At 44.7% G+C, this 23,454-nt stretch overlaps 1 protein-coding gene across 1 annotated transcript in view; it reads right to left on the bottom strand.

Moving 5' to 3' along the window:
- GPATCH8 (G-patch domain containing 8) overlaps positions 1–23,018 on the bottom strand; it is a 79,360-nt gene extending 56,342 nt beyond the window's left edge. The window contains 1 exon segment of the mRNA XM_067556270.1: positions 22,814–23,018. Within this exon segment, the coding sequence (XP_067412371.1) occupies positions 22,814–22,858 (45 nt within the window). The 5' untranslated portion in view covers positions 22,859–23,018.
- Positions 23,019–23,454: the final 436 nt, after the last annotated feature.

Raw genomic sequence — 23,454 nt, 5'->3', positions numbered from 1 at the left:
GAATGACAACATTTAAAACATTTTTCCTTTTGAGACAAAGCACTTCTGAAATAACATTTGGACAATATAAGAGCATTAATTTAAGAAATCACTCATTCACATCACTTAAATGTGCATTATATTATGTTCAGAATAGTTATAACATTTTAATATAATATATGTTTAGGCAGGATATAAAAAACAATACAGTCACTAATAGCCAAACGATCCAGATAGCCCTGAAGCAGTCAGAGGAGAATACCTACTTCACCCATTCAATTAATGGCACTGAGCCCAGGGGCCAGACTTGGTGCTGGACAAATGCAAGGGGAGAAAATGCCTAAGTGTGAGAGAGGGGGAGGTGTATTTTCCCTTTCCACCATGGTTTTGGAGACATTTCTGAGAGGCTAGTCAAGCCTAATGGTATTTGTGTAGCAGTGGATTCTTCAGCTGTGCTCCCTTGCATATTACTGTGAAAGCAGCTGTCATAATTCAGGGCTTTGTAACTTAGTGGAGCAGCACCAGTTGATCTACCAAGGGGCCTGCTACAGCTATGAGAGATGGGGCTGAATTTATTTCATGGCATATACAGAGTCAATTAAGGTGGTTCACTGATAAATGGACTTAGACCAACAAATTCCCGTCACATAGCCATTTCCTGGCAACAGTTTTGTCACTACTAATAAAAGATCTTGGAGTCATCGGGGATAGTTCTGTGAAAACATCTGCAGTAGCAGTCAAAAAAGCTAACAATGTTAAGAACCATAAGCCAGAAAATATTAAATGACACTATATAAATCTTTGAATGCTGTGTATAGTTCTGGTCCTCCCATCTCAAAAAGAGATATTACGACTGGAAAAAGTATAGAGAAGGGCAACAAACAATTAGGGGTATGGAACATCTTCCATTTGAGGAGAGATTAAAAAGACTGGGACTGTTCATCTTAGAAAAGAGACCATTAAGGGGGGATATCATGGAGGTCTATAAAATCATGAATGGTGTGGATGAAGTGAATAGGGAAGTGTTTTTATCCCTTCACATAACACAAGAACCAGAGGTCACCCAATGAAATTAATAAGCAGCAGTTTTAAAACAAATTTAAGGAAGTACTTCACACAACACACAGTCAACTTGTGAAATCTATTGTCAGAGACTATTGTGAAGGCCAAAAGCATAGCTAGGTTCAAAAAAGAATTAGACAAGTTCATGGGGTATAGGTCCATCAATGCCTATTAGTCAAGACAGTCAGGGAAACAAACCCATGTTCTGGGTGTCCCTAAACTCTGACTGCTAGAAGCTGGGACTAGACGACAGGAGATGGATCATTCGATAATTGCCCTGTTCTGTTCATTCCCTCTGAATCACCTGGCACTGGCCACTGTCAGAAGACAGGATACTGGGCTAGATGGACCATTGGTCTGACCCAGCATGGCAATTCTTGTAGTTCTTATGTTCTTAATGCAAAGCAGGGTAAATAACATAGTGCTGAGCTGGTAAAACAGCCATAATTGATGTTCTACAAATTGCAATGGCTTGCCTTCACAGTAATCAGCAGAAGAAAAGCCTTTTCCTGCAAAAAAGCCTCACCAGGCTCATCATCACTATTTTCTACATCGCACGGGAAAGGAACATATAACTGGCAACCTAAAAACCTACTACAGAACCACTGCACCTGGAGTATCAGAAAAAGAACACTGCAGAACTACAAAAATTCTATTTTAAAAAATAGAATTAAAAAAACTTTAGTAAAATTAGTAAAAAAAAAACCAGTGTACCTTTTAAACGGACGTTAACTATCCATTAGTTCAACACAAATAAACCGCAAACTGCCATGGATGAATTCCTACCACATCCTTCTGGCTGCCAAACTGGCAAATTAGCAGTCACCAAAAGGCAAAAATTCACACATTTTTTTAACCAGACTTGTTACTCCACCTATCACTTAACCAAATCTATTTATTGCTTCTGAAAAAATCCAGGTTAAATAATGTTGCAAGATGGGGGTCGTATCAAATACCTTCACATCATGACCCCGTTAATCTCTGACTGCAATTAACCACGTGAGAGACCAAATCTGACAATATGCACTGAGACTGTAATAGAAGATAAATGTCAACACAAACAGCTCCTTTCATGGCCTCAGCCAAAGACGTCACTCATCAGTTTCAGTGTGAGGAAGGATTGTCTGCAGAGAAGGCTGGCATTCTTGCTGACATGAAAGCAGACATCATGTGCTTGCTAAAGAGAGAGAGACACACACACACACACACACAAAACAGCAGCAAACATTCCCTTGTATGTATATTGCTGCAAACAGACAAACATTTATGGCAGTAAGACACTTATACATGACAAAAGACTGGTGAAAAACCCTGCAGTAAGCCACCGTGAAATTTATCATGGCTGAACTTGATCAAAGATCAGTAGTCTGTTTACAAACCACCAAGTGAACAGTTTGCATGACCAAGTGACTTTCCTCTTCCAGAAAAACCCTATCTTGTCATAGGCGACTTCAACAGTCACACCACTATCTCGGGATACCCTAATAGGAAAGAAGCTGAAAAGTGAGCAACAAACAACTTGACTTTGCTCTATGATTTCCAAGACATATGTACCTTCCAAAGCACAAAATGGAACAATCCTGACCTAGCCTATGTTACTTCTGAAAATGCAGGCAACTTCAGAAGCGATCCCAGATCACAGCATAGACCAGTGCAAGTGACAATAGGGGCTGCAGAAAAACCCAGGAAAACAAAGGCTGAGATTCAGCTTCAGAAACGCTGACTGGGAAGGTTTTACCTTTGAATTGGATGAATCCGTCTATAACATTACTCTGACACATGAGCACTGTGGAGAATTTGTTCCCCTGGCATGGAAGGCTGCCCAAAAGCACATCCATAGGGGATGTTGGACACTATATGTACCTGAGCTTTCAAAACAGACAAGCCAACAATGAGAGAGATACTCAGAAATGTTTGACCTGGATATCTTCAGTGAAGAAGCCACCACTGGGCTCAGGGAATGCTTATGAGAAAGACTGGAAGGAAGCAGCACAACCACTGGAAAGAGTTGATTGAAACATCAAACCCGTGCCATAATAGCAAAAAAGCATGGGCCAGTATTCACAAGCTGAATCCTAATGGACAGCCACCAAGCTGCATTGCTGAAGTCTCTCCCATCCAAGTGGTACACCAACTCATCCTAAATGGTAAATCAGCCCCTAAAGCAAAGCACAGAATGAAACACGTTAAGCAGTAACTTTGCTCACTCTTCAGAGACTGCAAAGTCCACAATGAGCCCATGAACTCACAGAAGCTGTCAATGACACTCCTGACATGTGGAAAGGCAGCTGGTATATCTAAAACTATTACTACACTTTGGGATGAGAGCAGGGAGGTGGCTGCTTGACTTCAATTCCTTCATGAAACAATGCAGAAACCCAGGCTGTGGAGACAAACCAACGCACTACTCAAACAACATCAAGTCCTAACTCTGTAGAGTTATCACTCAACATCCTTATTCTATTTTATAGCTTGCGGGCTGAGCAGAACGGTTACTTACCTTGTAACTGTTGTTCTTCAAGATGTGTTGCTCATGTCCATTCTGAATGTAGGTGTGCGCACACCACATGCACCAGTGCTGGAAGCTTTTTCCCCTAGCGGTACCCATAGGGCCGGCTCTAATGCCCTCTGCAGCAGCATGCGTATGCACTCGCATATATGGCGCTACCTCCCCCTTCCTCTCAGTTCCTTCTTGCCAGAACTCCGACAGAGGGGATGGAGGGTGGGTTGTGGAATGGACAGGAGCAACACATCTCGAAGAACAGTTACGAGGTAAGTAACCATTCTGTTTTTCGAGTGCTTGCTCATGTCCATTCTGAATGTAGGTGACTCACCAGCTGTACCTCCAGAGGTGGGCGGAGTTCGTGGCTGTGAAGACTGCAGAATCGCTCTCTCGAATCCCGCGTCATCTCGAGCTTGCTGCGTGGTGGCATAGTGGGATGTGAAGGTATGCACAGACGACCACATAGTGGCCCAACAAATATCCTTAATAGGTACATGTGCCAGGTAGGCCGCCGAAGACACCTGAGCTCTAGTGGAATGAGCTGACAGGAATGCTGGAGGCACGGCCCTGGCATGTTCATAACAGGCGCGAATGCAGGCTGTGATCCAGGATGACATTTGCTGCGAGGAAACGGGTTTGCACTTCATCCTATCTGCAACTGCCACACAGAACTGTGTGGAGGGGCGGAATGATCTGGTCCTATCGATGTAGAAGGCCAGAGCCCTCCTTACATCAAGTGAGTGCAGACGCATCTCTTTATCAGAGCTATGAGGTTTAGGGAAGAATACCGGCAAAAAGATGTCCTGGTTAACATAAAAGTAGGAGATGACCTTAGGGAGGAATGCCGGGTGGGGGCAGAGCCGGACTTTATCCTTGAAAAACACCATATAAGGCAGCTCTGAGGTCAGAGCCTTAATCTCCGAAACACTGTGTGCAGAAGTGATTGCTACCAAGAACGCCACCTTCCACGAGAGATGCATGAGCAAGCAGGAGGCCAACAATTTGAAGGGCAGAGCTGTGAGCCAAGACAGGACAAGGTTCAGGTCCCATTGGGCAACTGGCTCCCTAATCTGAAGGAAGAGTCTTTCCAGCCCTTGAGAAATCTAGAAATCATTGTATGAGAGAAGACCAATCTGCCCTGAATCGGTGGGTGGAATGCCGATATTGCTGCTAGGTGGACTTTCACCGATGAAAAGGCTAATCTCCCTTTTTCAAATGAAGCAGGTAGTCCAGGATCATCTGTATAGAAGACTTCGTCGGCGACACCTTGTGATTGGCCGCCCAGCAGTTGAAGTGTTTCCACTTTGCTAGGCAGGACGCTCTAGTGGAAGGCTTTCTGCTTTCCAGCAGCACTCTGGACCTGGGCCAAACAGTGTCGCTTTTCTCCGCACAGCCACGCAGCAGCCAAGCTGTCAGATGTAAGGAGGCTAGGTCTGGGTGAAGCAGTCGGCCGTTTTTCTGGGAGATGAGATCCAGGCGCAGCAGTAGAGACCACGGCTGAGCCACAGAGAGATCTAGCAGCATCCCAAACCAGTGCTGGCGAGGCCACTCCAGGGCTACCAGAATGATTCGAGCTTTGTCTCTCTTGACTTTCCTCAGGACTCTGTGCACCAACAGTATCAGGGGAAATCCTTACATGAACCCCACCCCCCGACCACGAGAGTAGAAACGCATCTGACAGGGAGCCATCCTCCGACCCCATCAGAGAACAGAAGCGGGCACATTTTCTGTTCACCCTGTGGCAAACAGGTCACCCAGGAAACTCTCCATCTTTGGAAGATGCAGTTGGCTACCTCCTGGTGGAGTGACCAATCATGGTGAGAGCAAAAGGATCTGCTCAAACAATCTTCCAGGATATTCTTCAGATCCGGCAGATGGACCGTTTCCAGGATAATGTTGTGCTCCACACAAAAGTCCCAGAGACATATGGCTTCCTGGCATAGGGCTGGGGACCTGGCTCCTCCTTGCCTGTTGATATAATACATTGCTGCTGTGTTGTCCATGAGTACTCTCATTATCCTGTTGGACAGATGAGGCCGAAACACCTCGCATGCCAGCCTGATGGCTCTGAGCTCCTTGACATTTATATGCACACTCAGCTCCTCCCTGGACCAGCGACCTGGCGGTCCCCATCCGAGGTCCGAGGCATCCGAGACCAGGGACCGTGTCGGCCTCGGAGCCACAAAGGGAATTCCTGCAAGTACCTGACTGGGGTTTGTCCGCCACTCTAGAGAGGTAAGTATGTGGGAGGGGATTGTGACCACCCTGTCCAGGGGATGTCTTGACAGAGAATATACCACAGCCAGCCACATCTGGAGCGGCCACAAGCATAGCCTCGCATGACAGATCACGTAGGTACAAGCCACCATATGTCCTAGCAGGCTGAGGCATACCCTCGCCATGTAACCAGGTAGCCACTTAGGCAGGCTATAATCTTTGTCATTGCTTGGAATCTGGTGGCAGGCAGCAGTGCTCTGGCTTGTACAGAGCCTAGATTGGCCCCACAAACTCTATTCTCTGAACCAGAATGAGTAATGACTTCTGTTCATTTATTAACAGGCCCAGCAACTGGCACGTCTCTCACAATCTGCACGTTTCAATGGACTTCCTCCCTCGAGCGGCCTCTGATCAGCCTATTGTCCAGGTACGGGGAAAACCTGCACCCTTTTGCACCAGAGGTGGGCCCCTGCCACTGCCATACACTTGGTAAAAACGCAGGGAGCAGTGCAAAGACCAAATGATAGAACCGCAAATTGGAAATGCTGCACACTTACTGTACACCACAGGAACCTCCTGTGGCCTGGGAAGATGGTGATATGGAAGTAAGCGTCCTTTAAATCGAGGGCAGCAAACCAGTCGCCCAGATCCAGCGAGAGAATGATGGCTGCTAAGGAGACCATGCTAAACTTTAACCTTTTGAGAAACTTGTTCAGGGCCCGCAGGTCTAATAGGGGCCTGAGGCCCCCTTTCGCTTTGGGGATCAGAAAGTACCTTGAGTAGAACCCTTTTCCCCTCAGGTTGTGATGAACTTTCTCCACCGCCCCTAACTGTATGAAGGCTTGAACCTCCTGGACGAGGAGTTGCTCGTGAGAGGGGTCCCTGAAGAGGCACAGGGAAGGAGGGTGGGATCGAAGTGAACTGAAGCATGTAGCCAGTAGCCACCATGTTCAAAACCCAGAGGTCTGACGTAATTGCCCTGCAGGCCAGGAGGAAGAGGCAAGGTGGGGGGCAAACTGGATCTCAGATATGAACTGCTCAGTCGTCCTCGGGCGCACCTTCAAAAGCATTTCTTTCCACCTGAGGAATGGCAGCTTGGGCCTGGCTTCGAGAATGATGCCGGTGAATTCCCCACCGGCGCTTGTAACCTCTGTTTTGTCTCCTCTAGGGCTTTCCTCTGGACTGTCCTCTGAAGCACTGCTGCTGTGAAGGCCTGAAGTGCCTTCTTGATCAGGAAGGGGTATAAAGGCCCAAAAATCGCAACAAGGCCCTAGAGTACTCTAGACCATGCAGCCTGGAGTCAGTTTGGTCTGCGAACAGAGCAGCAGCATCACACGGGAGGTCCTGGATGGAGTGTTGTACCTCCGTCGAGAGACCAGATGACTGGAGCCACGAGGCCCTCCTCATAGACATTGAGGAAGCCATCGCCCATGCTGCCAAGTCCGCTGCGTCTGAAGCTGCCTGTAGTGAGGCCCTGGCCACAGTCCTACCCTCCTCCAGGATGGCCTTGAACTCCTGCTTTGAGGGCTGGGGGAGGGAATCTGTGAATTTCTTGAGCAACTACCATATGTTAAGGTGGTATTGCCCCAGCAACGCCTGATGGTTAGCTACCCTTCGCTGCAAGCTTGCCGTTGAATAAATTTTCCGTCCAAATAAGTCCATCTTTTTTGTCTCTTTATTCTTTGGCGTAGAGCTCATTTGCCCTTGCCTGTCTCACTCGTTTGCCATCATGACCACCAACGAGCCCGGAGCCAGATGGGAATACAAATATTCAAATCCCTTAGTGAGCACATAATATTTTTCTGTGCCTGCTTGGATGTGGGGGGCAGAGACGCTGGAGTTTGCCACAAGGCCTTAGCCAGTTTGACCACTCCACCATGCACAGGGAGGGCCACTCTAGAAGGAGTTGCGGATACCAGGACTCCAAAGAGTTCATCCACCAGTTCTTTGAGCACCTCAATCTTAAGGCCCAGGTTAGCCGCTACCCTTCTCAGCAGGTCCCGACGTGCCCTATCATCATCCAGGCCCCAGGAAGGATGAGGCTGGCAGTTGAGGGGGTGTGGGCACCTCTTCCCAAGATGGGGTAGCCATCGATGGGCTGCCTGACAACAATGCCTCATAGTTTGGGTCAACGTCTACAGTCAGTGCCGTAGTGATGTCCTTTGAGGAATGTGGCACCGAAGCGCCCATAAAGGAGAGTGGATATGGTATCATGGGGTGGGGGAACCCCCGGGGTTCCAGTACTGCCAGGGTCCAGACCACTGTCCTTGCATCCATCCCCCCTTCTATGGCAGCAGGGGGGCAGGCATAGGTGGCTTCATAGCTTGTCTCCTCAGGAGAAGTACTACTTCATCTCCCGAGCTCGAGGAAGAACACTCCAGTGACCACTGGGGTGCCGACCTAGTTTGTTTATCTGACTCCCGGCGTCAAAAATCCGGTGCTAGGGAGCAGTGACCGGAGCCGGATCATTGTTGATGCCGCGATCTCATCTTGTCCTTGGATTTCCTATAAGGACTCGCGCAGTGCCGCAGCTTCGGTGCTCTGATGCGTGCTGGCGATACACAACACCTGGGGCTCGGAGAGCTTCAGGATCCCGAAGAGTGCCGACACTCGGTGGATCGGTGCTGATGTCCCAGGGATTGGGGCCTATTACTCAGCAACCAGTGGCTCGACCTGGATCAGTCCTGGGGCGACTCCGGTGACTGGTGCCAAGAGCTTGACGAGCACCTGGAGGCCTGCAAAAAGCAGCCTGCAGATGAGGGCCAGGGCCGTTATGCCAATGTCTGCATCCCCCTCTGTGAACCCTCGGTTGTGGTGTCCACTCCTTGGTGCACTGCTCTACCCTCTCGTGGCATAGGCGGCACCAGCGAGACCAACAGGTTCCTCATCGTCCGGAACGCCTCAGGTGTGGAAGGGACCAACAAGTAGTGCGGGCCTCTGCCGCTCCCCAGAGTCAGCGCGAGTACCCATCCAGGCGAAGACCCTTTCTGGGCTAACTCCGGCTTCTTTGAGGCTCTCTCAGCCAGCTTCGGCACTGGCAAATGCTCCCTCTCCAAGTGCATCTTCTTCTGGCACTTCTTCGGCACTGGGGATGACAAATGGTGTCGGGGGAGCTCCGACACCAGCAGAGTATTTTCAACAAGGCCACGGTACTCGATCCAGAGTCCAATCTCGGCTCCGATGCCGGTCTGAGTGCTGCTTCCATCAGCAGGGCCTTAAGTCTTATATCTCGGTCCTTCTTGGTACTCTTACAAATTTTGTACTTAGCAGAGAGGTGGGCTTTCCCCAAGCACCTCAGACAACTTTGATGTGGGTCGCTCAGTGGCATAAGCTTCTTACAAGCAGCGCATGGCTTGAATCACGGGGACTGGGGCATGCCCCGACCCTAGGAGCTTCCTTAGCTGCGAACCTAGCTAAATAATAACTTTCTAGAACTTTAGAACCAGTGTATATAGTTTCAAATAGATAGAAAATCACTAGGAAGACGGAGGCTTGCGAGAGCAAGAGAGTCGTTCCAGCACCATCACAGGCAGTAAGAAGGAACTGAGAGGGAGGAGGCTGGCAGCGCCATATATGCGAGTTTATTATTTTGTTCCAGTTCTGAGGATATTTTGATACGTCTACTGCAGCTTCCATCTAGCACTCTAGCTCTGTGGTAGAGAGCAGGCTCAGTGTGATTAGCATGTAGAGCGTTCTGTGGGGCTGGAGAACGGTCAGTGCAGATGGAACGTTCAGGGATTTTGATACCAAGCCTCTAATGAGCACTATTGAGCATTTGCAAATGACAATTTTCAGAGGCCTTGTATCTCAGGAAAAACAAGGTGCATTTCCTTGGGTATACCAAAAGGTACCTCTGACCCAGGACCATGTTTGCCAAGTTTCAACTTCCTGCTCCAGACCCTAGATATAGAGTTCTTCAAAGAAATGGCTGAAAGAACTTTCCAACATTGGTGAGGCAACCTATTTTTTAAACAACTTAATTCTCAGAAATCGCTGAAATGGTTTTGCAGTCTCAAAAGGATCTAGTCTTTGAAGATGCTCTCTCAACTAGTTTCTTTGAGCTTTGTGAATGGTGCTTAGCCCAAGACGAACGGAGTGTCCAAAAGAGACTGACAAGGAGCAGCCATTTTGAGAAGATCTGATAGAGTCTAAATGATTCCATTCTAGTTCAGAGGGCTAACAAACCCAAGGCCTGTGGGTTTTCAGTCTGGTCAACGGCTATCATGTCTCACCTAATTTACCACTATAAATTAATAATTGCAGCTGAGGGATGCATATCATAGACTCATAGAAATGTGGGGCTGAAAGGAACCTTGAGAACTCAAGTCCAGCCACCTGCGCTGAGGCAGGCTAATAAACCTAGACCATCCCTGACAGGTGTTTGTCCAACCTGTTCTTAAAAACCTCCAGTAAACACCCTTGGAAGCCTGGTTCAGAGATTAGTTACCCATAGAGTCAGAAAATTGTTCTTAATACAGCCTAAATCTCCCTTACTGCAGATTAAGCCTAATACTTCTTGCCCTACCTTCAGCGGACATGGAGAACAATCATTCACAGCCCTCTTTATAACAGCCCTTAACATATCTGAATACTGTTAACTGGTCCCCCTCAATAGTCTTTTCTGAAGACTAAACATGCCCAGTTGTTTTAATCTTTCCTCACAGGTTGAGTTTTCTAAGCCTTTTATCACTTTTTTCTTGCTCTCCTCTGGACTCTCCCCCATTTGTCCACAACCTTCTTAATGTCTGGCACCCAGAACTGGACACAGTCCTGCAGCTGAGGCCACACCAGTGCTGAGTAGATTGGGATAATTACTTCCCACGTCTTACATATGACGTCCCTGTTAAAATATCCCAGAATATTAGCCTTTTTGGCAACTGCATCACATTGTTGACTCTCATTCAATTTTGTGATCCCAGAGACCCTTTTTCAGAGGTACTACCACCTAGTCAATTATTCTCCCATTTTGTAGTTGTGCATTTGATTTTTTATTCCTAGATGAACTACTCTGCAATTGTCTGTGTTGAATTTCATCTTGTTGAATTCAGACCAATTCGGCAGCGTTATTCTGAATTCTAATCCTGTCCTCCAAAGTACTTGCAACCCTTCCCAATTTGGTGCTACCTGCAACTTTTATAAGTTCCAGAGAGGCAGCCATGTTAGTCTGTATACAGCAAAAACAACAGGAGTCCTATAGCACCTCAAAGACTAACAAATTTCTGCGGGCATAAGCTTTTGTGGGCTGCAACTGATGCATCTGATGAAGTGGGTTGCAGCCCACGAAAGCTTATGCCCGCAGAAATTTGTTAGTCTAAGGTGCTACAGGACTCTCATTGTTTTAACTTTTATAAGGATACTCCCCACTTCATTATCAAAGTCAATAATGAAAATATTGACTAGTAGCAGACCCAAGACTGACCCTTGTGGGACCCCACTAGATTCACTATCAAACTGGGAGAGTGTATCATTCATAATTATTCTGAGTGTAGTCTTTCAACTAGTTATGCACTCACCTTAAAGTAATTTCACCTAGCCTACATTTCTTTAGTTTACTTATGAGAATGTCACGTGGGACTGTGTCAAAAGCCTTACTAAAAATCAAGATGTATCATTTCTACTGCTTCCCTCCATCCATCTGCAGGGCCAGAAACCCTGTCAAAGAAGGAAATTAGATGGGTCATGATTTGTTCCTGAAAAATTCATGTTGCCTATTGCTTACAAACCTATTATCCTCTAGCTGCTTATAACCGATTGTTTAATAATTTGTTCCAGTATCTTTCCAGGTATCGAACTTAGGTTGACTGGTCTAAAATTCCTCAGGTCCTTTGTTTCCCTTTTTAAAGACAGGTACAAGGTTAGTCCTTCTCAAGTCCTCTGGGACCTAACCCATCCTCCATGAGCTCTCCAAGATAACTGCTTATGATTCTAGGATTGCTTCAGCTAGTTCTTAAGTACCCTACGATGAATTTTTTCAGGCCCCACTGTCTTGAATACATATAACTTACCTAAATACCTGTTCTCTCCTTATTTTAGCTTGTGTTCCTTCCTCCATGTTGTTACTAATATTAATTGATGAGTATCCTGTCACCGTTAACCTTTTTAGTGAAGATTGAAGCAAAATGGGCATTATTTTGGCCCCTCAGCCTTCTTGATGTCATCAGTTATCTCTCTCTTGCCGTGGAAGTAGAGGACCTACATTTTCCTGGGGGGGGGGGAGGGGAGACTCCTAATCTATTTAAAGAATCTCTTCTTACCGCCTTTTGTGTCCCTAGCTAGTGTCACTCATTTGATGCCTCAGCCATTCAGATTTTCTCCCTACATTCTTGTGCTACTCTTGACTTCCTCTTTAACGATTTGTCCATGTTTCTACTTTTTGTAGGATTTCTTTTTGATTTTCAGGTGATTAGAGCTCCTGTGCTATATTGGCCTCTCACTATTCTTCCTATCTTTCTCTCATATCAGAATAGTTTGCAGTTATGCCTTTAATATTGTTTACCTAAGAAACTGCCAGCTCTCCTGAACTCCTTTTTCCCCTTAGATTCGCTTCCCATGGGAACTTTACCTACTAGTTCCGATTTTGCTGATGTCTGCTTTTTCGAAGTCCTTTGTTCTTATTCTGCTGCTCTCACTCCTTCCTTTCCTTAGAATCATGAAATCTATCGCTGCATGATCACTTTCACCCAATTTGTCTTCCACCTTCAGGATTCACAACATTCCCCCTTCTTGGCCAGAATCAAGTCTAAAATGGCAGTTCCCTGGTTACTTGCTCCATCTTCTGAAACAAAAAGTTATCCTCAATACATTCCAAGAATTTACTGGAAATTTTGTGCTTTGCCACATGACTTTTCCAACTGCTGTCCAAGACGTTCAAGTCCCCCATTACTACCACATATTGTGTTTTGGTTATTTCTGCTATTTGTTCTAGAAATGTCTCACCTACCTCCTTGTTCTGATTTGGTGGTCTATAGTAGACCCCTATTGTGGTATCACCCCTATTTTTTTTTAATCCCTTCAACTGGTCTGCCTCCTCTCCTTCTGGACCTCAGAACAACTAATACTTTTGATAAATGATGCAACACCTCCTCCCTTTTCAGGACAATTCTCTTCTGATCCTAGGGAAGAGAGATAAGACCATAAATCTGCATCCAGGAGAGCAGAGTTCCAAGGGGGTGAAACTTTTTTCTTTCTTTTTTTTTTTAAGTCAGACAGAGAGCAAGTATGGATAATTTCAGGTTAAAGGAGACAAGTGATGGAAAACAGGGGCTTATAATGGAAAGCATTAAGTTATATTAACTGTGAGCATCTCTATGAGCTCTATTATATATGAAGCCCTCTTGAAAGTAGTTTTTGGGCTGATTTATACTTAAAGAAGATGGCTAAAACTAGTGAATTACAATAATTAGTCAGCTCTTTATCACACAGACACACACCAGAATAAAAAACTACTGGTTTTACAACTTCACCTGTTAAGTGCAAGCTACCTGTTTAAAACAACTGCCTGCAATTTCAAAATTAACAGAGCTTTATGCAGCTCCTACAAGCTAAGTCAGATCATGATGGTCCACAGTTGGATGGGAGATCTCCAAAAACCTAACTGATGCAGGAAGTAGTGGTGGTGTTATATAAATATGTCACATCTAGAGACGTGTGAAATAACCTACTTCTAGACATTGTTTTCCTTGTGAGTCTTCTGGAACACTAGTTATCTAGTCAGAGTAATAGATATTACTCTTTAAAAAGAAAAATTAAACTCAACCAATGAAGGCAAATGTATCTCATTCATCGCCTGCATTAGAACTACTCAGTATTCTTAAAAGCCAAGTAACTTCTATTGTTATATATAAAAACATAATAAAAGGCATCTATGCTAAGATTGCATTGGGACCTGGAAATATTTTGGTAAAGCCTCACAGAATAATACTGGACATCTCTTTCCTTTAGTCTCCTGAAATCATGTGAATATACCAGATGGCTTAACTTGTCCTTTTCTAACATAGAAAAAAAAAAAACAATGCAGAAGGCAACAGCTAGTTTTCTTATGCCCTCCAGGGCATTTTTTATTAAAATACATTGCTTTGTTTCGGTTGTAAATAAACAGTGTACAAGTATTGACAATGCATACCTATGGACAAAAAAATTAAAAATATACATGCAGTCAGGTTTTATTGAAAGCTGCAGCAAGCATTTGAATGTTAGGTAAGTGTATATACCATAATTACATTTTGAGAGTGCTTAAAACTCAAGAGAATTGTAATACAACAAAAGCAATCAAATCACTTAAGATTCAGTATGAATTTAAAATGCCAGTTTCTTTGGGAGCACCTTGTAATTACCTATTTAAGATGATGACACTGTTGAAATTACAAAACAATCTGAAGTAAAAAACGACCATGTGATGAACTGAAGAAATTAAATTTCAGTGAATAAGCAGCAAGAGAAATCAGCACTATTAGAACAGACTCATATGTTGAAAAAGGTTGAGACCCATAGGCTAGAAAAATGCATTATTACACATATTCAGGTACAAAACTGTCCAGATGAAAAAAGCAACTTATAGTCTATTTGAGACATGCAGGAGCTTCTGAGCAAGGGACTGGAAGCCAGGACCTTGAGTACGTTTCTTTGCCTCTCTATGGTTCAACTACCATAGTGTAAAATGGTGATAATGCTTTGTCTTGACAAATACCCACCCTTCACTTACCAATTGCAAGACAGTATTTGCAACTGGTGTGTGCAGCAAGGTAGATCAAAATTGACTTTAAAAAAAAGATTTTTAAAGGATTTTTTTTTTAAATTAGGTGTGTTTTTTTAACTTAAATCTGATATTTTATTGAAATTAAATATATTTTTCTTTTTCAAAATGAACCTACTTAATTAAATTCATTTTAGTTTATTCAGCTAGTTTAATGAGAAGTTGACTGGGAGTTGAAAAAAGCAAGAATCCTCACTTTCCTCTTTCAACCAACAAATAAAAATGAGGGGTGTGAGGGTGAAATCTACTAGTTCTAAAATGATAAGTTCTAAAAAATCCACATTGCCACACTGGATTACTGATCTATGGGGAACATGCCAGGAAGAGAGGCTGTTTCTTGTCCTTCCCTCAGTCCTGTCCCTGAACTTTCAGAGACATAACTCTGCACAGCTCAAGTACAGGGGGAGCCACTCCACTTGCCCATGTCTGTGGCCTATGCTGGGACCTAATTATGTCCTCTCAGTTTGTAGATGCAGACTGGAGAAAATTATCCTGTGAATTTCCTTGCAGTAGCAGCCTGGAGAAAAGCTATCAATGGATGTTCCAACACATAATCCATGATCAGTCACGAGCTGTTCAAGGATATAAAAATCAAATGTTTGGTTTCGTCAGCACAGCCGCTAAGAACTAAACAAAAATTCAAGCCACTTACAACGTTAAAACATTAAAAGACTAGATTCAAAACTAAAGGGTGCTCAACTCTTACTGATGTCCAGAAAATAAGACTGCCTGAGCCACTTGGAAACAAAATGAATCGCTGCTTCTTGTACTCTTGACAAATCTGTCCATTTAAAAAAAAAAAATCTAATATCCATTCATATATGGTCAATGTCTTGTGTTTTACTGAATCTTCTAAAATCAGCAGGTCTGGCAGAAGTAGAGAAAGTAAGAACAGTTCTGTTCTCAGATGGCTCAGACATCTTATCTCAGGACAGATTCAATCATCTCAGCCTCAGCGTGACAATGAAAATTGAAACAAATTAACCACATTTCTACAAAATGATGAAAACTTTCGTTCTGATTAATGAAAAGACGTGTTCTGATAACAGAGCATATCTGATTGCCTCTTTTGAAGGAGCAAGGAGACGTGTCAAACAACTTGTGTAGTCTATCGGGCTAGTGATGGAGGTAGGCTAGTTATGTAAGTAATACCTATAAGCAAAGGAAATTATTCTAGAGGCGCACCCAGGATTACATGGCCTGCAATTCCTGAGCTTCAGTGGGGAGTGAAAAGGAGAATACAGGAAAATGAATTCACTGAAAATCTGTGCATAATTTAAAGCTCTCAGGCAGAGTAATTTCTGGTGATATGGAAGCATACGTCTTATCAGTTTTTCGACTTATATAGTATCTATCATTCACAGACAGATTCACAACCATTAATTAAATCCCTGTACCACCTTTTATTTGTGTCACTCCAGTAGAAGTACAAGAACTGTGTTTCATATATATAATTACTGCAACAGGATTGGGTATTCTAAAGGCTATCAACCATAAAATCCTTTTAAGGTACAAGTTAGCATAATCGACAGCTACAACTGCATGGTTACCACAAAATACAATAGTTTGCAAGTTTATCTCCACTTTGGGGAAGCCCTGTCGGCTAAGACCACCATGCATTTTGGGAAATTAAAAATTCAGTGATTCCACAACAGCATGGCACACCTTATTGTGACTTTCTGCTATAACCACAGAACCCAACTTGTCAATAGCCCAGTCTAAAATAATGCCCTTGGGAGAAGAAAAATAAAAGTTTTAGGGAGAAAAAGCAAATAATCTGCTTTACAAGAGGATCTTCATATCTTATAGGAAAATGTGATCTATTAAGGCTACTTTGCCCTTTAATAGCCTATTTGCGCAAATAAATTCCATAAAATATTCCCAAATAAATGTGTAACTAGTATACTACTATACATTCATATTTGCCGGCCCACCCTAGCCTGCACTGGTCAAACAAATCACATTAGCACTACTCTATCAACAATGCTTAAACATGTTTCATGGGAGAAGTGATAAGATGTAGCATTTGCAGGGCTGAGATCTGGAGGATGGAGGTTACACCTCCTGGGGCACCCTTACAGGGGTAAACCCACCTTTCACCCACCCTCCACTCTGCTCCCAACTGGACACTTTCCATCACCTGTAACAGGCAGTGGGAGTGGCTGTCACTGGCAATGAAGGGCTGCACTGGGAGGAAGTGAATCCTTTTTACTATTTCCCCTGCACTGCCTAGTTCTCGTAAGTCTGTTTTGCTGATACTGTTATAGTGGCTTTATGTCTGGAAGGCTTTTTTGCAAAATCTCTAGGGATATCCTTTCTTTTCACTCCAATACCATTTCCACTCTGAGCTGAGGGGGCAGGGTCTCTTCCCATCCCCTTCTTAGCTATCTTCTGGGAGAAAGAGAGGTCTAAGTGATAAAATTAAGGGAACTGGGACTCCTTAATTTTATTCTCAGCTCTTCAAGTTCTGCGTCCTTGGCCAAGTCACTTAACTTGGAGCACCATTTCCCTGTTTCTGAAATTAGTAATATTTTGGCTCCATTACCCTTAACCAACAAATCCCCTCAGTTTCATTTCCTGATTTTTTTCTGAGCGGGGCATTGGGAATACTTTGAGAATACAAAGTAGTTGATCTGCACCTTTTGTGCAAATTTCCATGCTACCCTACAAAATGCAGAAATGATATACTATGAAATATTTTGTTTAGAAATGCAAGAGTCAAATGTAGCCGTCTTGGAATTATTTACATTACATTGCATAGATAAACCTCTGCGAACACACTCACCTCACTAGTTTCATTCTTAACAGCCTAAATCCCAGACTATACCTGTGCTGTGTCATCCCTCAGCCCCACAACCATTTCCTGCCCTCTCTGGAATTTCTGCCCTATTTTCAATAAAACCATTAAAGTTTATAATCTACGTTTATCATTCTTTCAGTCCCCTTGACAGCTTCCCCAGCAACTCTCCTCTCTCTCCTGCCCTGACGGATGCAGGAGCCATTTCAGGCCCTATTTTCCTGCAGTTCCCAATGCCTTCCTCCCTTCTCTCATCCCACAATACTTCCTCGAACTGATGCTTGGCTCTGTCTTCGTCACACCAGCTGCCAACCACCCTTTTTTTCCTCCCCTCCAGGTTACTTCTACTTCCATTCCAATCAGCTCTGGGCCTGCTCCTGCAGCCATCACCTTAGTCACACTCAAATTCATCTTCATCCAGCACCATGCTCCCTCTAACCAATTTCTGAGTTGATACCCATCTCTCTCAGCAACCCTGCTCCACAGACCCCATTAGCCATTTTCCACAGCCTCCAGTTTATTAATATCTATTCCTCTCCTGCTCTCAGCCCACTCCTTCCTGAACTGACCTCACTCCAATCTTTAACTGTTTTCTACCACCCAGTCAACAATTTTGCTTCACTTTCTCACTGTGCGCATCTAACCAATCCCCAACTCCAACCCTCCTCTGTAATCCATTTCCTCTGCAGAGTATCTACAAAGAAAGTCCAGACACCACGCAGACTTCCTCTAAATTTCCTCCTTTGTCAATTGTGAATTGCTAAGCAGCTCTCTTGACTTATCCCAACTGGAGAGTCCCTCCAATTTCTTTCCAAGAAAAAGCCTTACCATTTACAGAGAATTTCCCTATACTGTTTCTCTTCATATACCCTTTGGCCTCATCCCTATCTCCAAAGTATCCCTCCTACTCTCTTCCAAACCATTAAGTATTCCCTTGACCTTCTTACATACTCCCACTGCCTCCACTTCCTCTACCAACTCTTTTTCAGGATCTTCTGCAATGCAGCGTCTGCTTCCTCCATTTGAAGACTATCACCAAGATCCCAAATAAGGTGCTCACAGCCAAGTCTCAGGACCGCCTCCATGACCCCTCTGTCATTTTTATCATCCCATGTGGTAAAATGCCTATTTTAGATTGTATGATCTTTGGAGAAAAGTCTTGCCTTTATCAAGCTCATTGATGGCACCACAGACTAGTAATAATGACAAGAGACCAAAGTAACAGCTGTTATTAGCTGACAAACTACATTGATGGCTATGGTGATGCACCTTCTTACATTACTAGAAAATTTGGCCCCAAATCTCTAAAATATTTTTTTAAACATTAACTGATTCGACAGCAGTCCACACTTAAAGGCATTCAGCAAAAATCCAGGCATCTGCTTTCTAAATTACCAAGCAATCCAATGCTCAACAAAATAAATTAGATTTTTACCCTTATACACTACAGAAATTCATAGATCCTGACACTAAATTTGTTCTGGTTGCTGCAACCTGTATGAAAAATACTTTTAAAATAGCCATCGGAAACCATTTGAGAAGTCTTAGTGTAGATTAGCTTCTAAGGAAAATATTTCCAAAAAATTAATTTAGCTACCACACTAAAGTATTCAGGGAAGGAGGTTATTTTCATTTTGATTTTAAGATCATTACTGCATATTGCTTATTAAAAAAATGAATAAAGTGCAGGCTGGCACGTTTTTATATATACACTCAACTACAATGTAACTTTTCACTGTAATTTGCAATTAAAACATTCAAAATATTGAGTTGCTTCCGCTTCTACTGACTTTACTCCACTTTAATCTTATACCTGGACTGGCCCTAATCAGAGATCTGCTCTCTTTTTGACATTACTGGCTATACATTCTCCCAGCCTGGCCAGATCCGAGGAATGAGGTGGTAAGAGGATGTGTTGAGACAATTTTCATAAATGAAAATGTCTCACCAATCTACAAAATTCCTTCCTTAACAGGAAAACAAGAAAACTGCAAGGATCGAAAAAGTTGTAGAACCCATGATTTTAGGGTCTGAGCAATTTCTTTGGCTGAATTCTGCAATATTCATGTTCCAGACTGTTTTCAAAAGACATCAACAAATAGAAATCTGCCTCAAACCAAAAGGTAGAAATCCACCCCAACGCATCCCATTCCCCTCAGAAAGGAACTTCAAAGCCTAATTGTATCATTTAAATATTAGGTATTTCCAATTTTTTTTAAATGGAGAAAGAAAACGAGGAAATTATGCAAAAAACCTGTGTTAAGGCAGTATTAAGAGCACATGATTAAAATTCACAGTCAAAAAATGCAAGAGCTGACAATCCAACAGCCAAGTCAAGTCAACTAGGTTTGCCCATTTTATTTTCCATTCCTATTGTTACTATCTAAACACACAACTTAACATGTTTTATGTAGTAAAACATATATAATTACATATAGGATACACAGCATGACTGAATTACTGTTGTATTTCCTGGGTGTTTTTAAGTTTGTAATCTTAATGATGCATTAACTAGATTTGTGTGGGTTTTGATTTGTTGTTTGTACACAGTCTTCAGGCTACTTGGATGAAAGGCACTATATAAGTGCAAAACATCATTTCAAGAACCTTAAATCAACGTAAAGATGACCTCATAAGTAAAAGCTAATCAATACATGCTCTCTAATTGACATTCACCATCAATAATTCTTACATTGTATGTTTTATTATAAACTAGAATCTGTCGTCATGCTTTGGCTAGGGGATACAAATTGTTATTCCCTGCAAAACAGTAATGCCAATTCCTTTTTAAAATACATCTTCATTTACTTTCAAACTGTATTAAAAATTCAGTGTAACATATAGCAGCAAATGTTAATTTTACAGAAGTATCAATGAATTTTTATACTAATTAAAGGATGCTCTTTCCCTATATGGTTAGGGACCTTAGCACATGCTGAAGACAGCTGGAGAACAGTGGAGGTTTCTTTTTGCTTTCCCCAAATAGAACTGTGAATACCATTCTGTAAGAAAGCAGGAAACAAGTTCAGAAGCAGATGAGAATGTTAGGTAATCCAGTCAGGAAACTGAACAGCCTCTCATTAGAAATCCTGATCTGTTGTAGCATTCATCATGAACAACAGAATCAAAATGACCAAAGAAGAAAGCCAGTTTAGACACATACTGGTTTGTTGTTTTGAAGGAGAAACTAAGATGAGTGAATTTCTGAATATCTTCATTGTCAGTGTTTAGGTCTTCTCTTCACAATGTTTACCTATCCTTAATTGTTTCGGTATGTGTGTTGATGGTCACGTGGAAATGTATTCCACGTTTGCTAACATGAGTTTAAAGAATTCTATCTTAACTCCTCGATACTCAATTTCCTATTATTTAAATTGTACCCATTCCTAGTTTAACTTCCTTCCACCTGCAATGTTAAATTCCTCAAGTCTTGTTCCACTTCATAATTTGAATTCTTTCATTAGGTCACCTTGTCAGCCTCTAGAAACATCTTTAGCCTTTAAGTATGCTGTTAAAAACTACAATCATCCCAAATTACAACTTCTCCACAAAATATTCCCCATGCCTCCCAATGAAAAACTGAAAAGTGAAAGACCATATTCTACATTAGGGAAAAAAGCACAGTAATTTCTTTTGAACTGAATTCTCCGTTAATAAATCCCAGTATGCCTTTACATAAGGCTCATGGCTGCAAGGATTTTTAACAATTGTTTTCCTGCTCAATATGCTGTATAAATGTTCCTGTGTACGCTCTATTTTGTCTACTGCGCTCAGACTTATTTTACAGTTATCTATGCTAAACTGCATTTTCCATTTACTGCCCCAGTTACCTAAAGATCCCAAATCCCTCTTAATCTGGTTGCCTGCACACAGCTATTTTCATACTTCACTAAAAAAGGACCTGCAGTCCTATGAAAAACACTGAGTGCCAGTATTGATCCCCGACCCAAATTACTGTTGCCAGGATATGCAGCAGTAATGCAGTAGTTTCTTTGAGATTCAGAGGGTTCATTTTATGCAGGGAACAGGCAAACTCTCTTTAGTCTTATTATTCAATATTTTCCACAGTGACATTGCTCAACAGAAAGATATTTGAAAGAGCAAGTGTTGACAGATTTTAAGGCTCACTTCAGAAAGATATCTAGCTAATATACAATGTTTTGTACATGAATACTTAATATTTCCAAGAAAAAAACAATTGTAAATTATTTACCCCTATTCCAGAAACATCAAAATACACATACCCAATTACAGTTTCCCTGTGGAAATTTCAACGCCTGTCCTCAGATTATGTTCAGTGTTCATTAGAATTTTATTCATAAAGCATCTCACTACCATGGCAATCCAGCAAACATTTAAAACAATATAAAAATCAAGAACTAAACAGCCAAACAAAGCATCAAGTAAATCATTAATTAGCCAGATCAGGTAACACATTTCTGAAGCACCATTTCTAAACCCCTCCTGCCTCACATCAACACTGACCCTCTCCAGGTAGCTATGCCCCTGCTGTAGGCACAACCACATCCTGGGAGGCAGGTGGTATTTCTCTGAGGACTGGAAATCAGGATTTGGAAAGGTGACATGGGTGTTCTCAAGCCACTGCAGCTGACAAGGATCCCAACTTCCAGTATCATGGCCTGGAGGGAAGCGATGGGGGCACAGGCTGGTGATACCTGGACACACCCGCGCTAGGCTCCGGGCGGGGGGGGGGGAAGGGCGCAGAAGCCGGTGCCCCCCCCCCCCGCTGGGCTCCTGGGGGGGGGGGGCGCAGAAGGGCGCAGGAAGGGCGCGGGCCGGTGCCCCCCCCGGGCTGGGCCCGCAGAGGCCGGTGCCCCCCCCGCTGAGCTCCTGGGGGGAGGAAGGGCGCAGAGGCCGGTGCCCCCCCCGCTAAGCTCCTGGGGGGGAGGAAGGGCGCAGAGGCCGGTGCCCCCCCCGGGCTGGGCTCCTGGGGGGAGGAGGAAGGGCGCAGAGGCCGGTGCCCCCCCCGCTGGGCTGGGGGGAGGAAGGGCGCTCCTGGGGGGGCTAGAAGGGCGCAGAGGCCGGTGCCCCCCCCGGGCTGGGCTCCTGGGGGGATGAAGGGCGCAGAGGCCGGTGCCCCCCCGGGCTGGGCTCCTGGGGGGAGGAAGGGCGCAGAGGCCGGTGCCCCCCCCGGGCTGGGCTCCGGGGGGGAGGAAGGGCGCAGAGGCCGGTGCCCCCCCCCCCGCGCTGGGCTCCTGGGGGGAGGAAGGGCGCAGAGGCCGGTGCCCCCCCCGGGCTGGGCTCCTGGGGGTTGGAAGGGCGCAGAGGCCGGTGCCCCCCCCCCCCGCGCTGGGCTCCTGGGGCTCCGCAGGGGGTGCCCCCCCCCCCCGCGCTGGGCTCCTGGGGGGGAAGGGCGCAGAGGCCGGTGCCCCCCCCCGGCTGCGGCAAGGCGCCCATGCCAGGACCAGTCCCCCCGCAATCGCCACGATCCGCCCACAAAACGCCCCCCGCCGGGTGGGGGGAGGGGCGGGCCGGGCGTTACCTGGAAGTCCCTGTCCTCGTTGAAGCGGGAGAACCTGTCCGCCATTTTCTGCTGCCGTCTCCTCCGCAGCCAGGCCGCCGCCTCCGCCCGGCTCGCTCGGCCCCTCAGCGCCGCCCCGCCCGCTCGCGAGAGCGCGCCTGCGCGGCCCGAGCGCCTCTCTCCAGCTTCTGTGCGCAAGCGCGCTGAGCGTAGGGGCTGCCGCAGGAGCTGGGGGTGGGGGCGGTGTTGCTCTCCTGCCCTGGGGGGGAGCTGGCTGGGGCGAGGGAGTGGGAAGCAGAGGGAGGGGAATAGGGGAAGTGGTTACTGGGCAGTGTGGCCTTGTCTGGCTTTCACAGCTCCACCTTCCCGTTGCAGTTGTCAGTGGTGTTATTACAAATCATCTGTAGCATTTAGCACCCCAGCTGTAGACGTGGGCCCACTGCGCTAGGTGCTGTACAAACAGAACAAAAAGGCAGGCCCTGCCCCGAAGGGCTGACAATCTAGCGCTAGTCTGGGTTGCTGCTCTGATTTTTTTTTTTTACTATCGTATCTAATGCTGACCAGTCTAGATGACACAGTGGAAATGTGTGGAAAGCCTGAATGTAGACACAGCCTGCATGCTAAGTTGTTTAAGGTGGAAGGAAATGAGAGAGCAAAGTAAA

This window comes from Emydura macquarii, unplaced genomic scaffold, assembly GCF_026122565.2.
Source record: "Emydura macquarii macquarii isolate MOO-44397 ecotype Brisbane River unplaced genomic scaffold, CSIRO-AGI_Emac_v2 contig_1692, whole genome shotgun sequence".
In the NCBI taxonomy this organism is placed as follows: domain Eukaryota; kingdom Metazoa; phylum Chordata; order Testudines; family Chelidae; genus Emydura; species Emydura macquarii.
The sequence above is the reverse complement of the archived record's forward strand: the minus strand, read 5'-3'. Positions and strand labels throughout refer to the sequence as shown.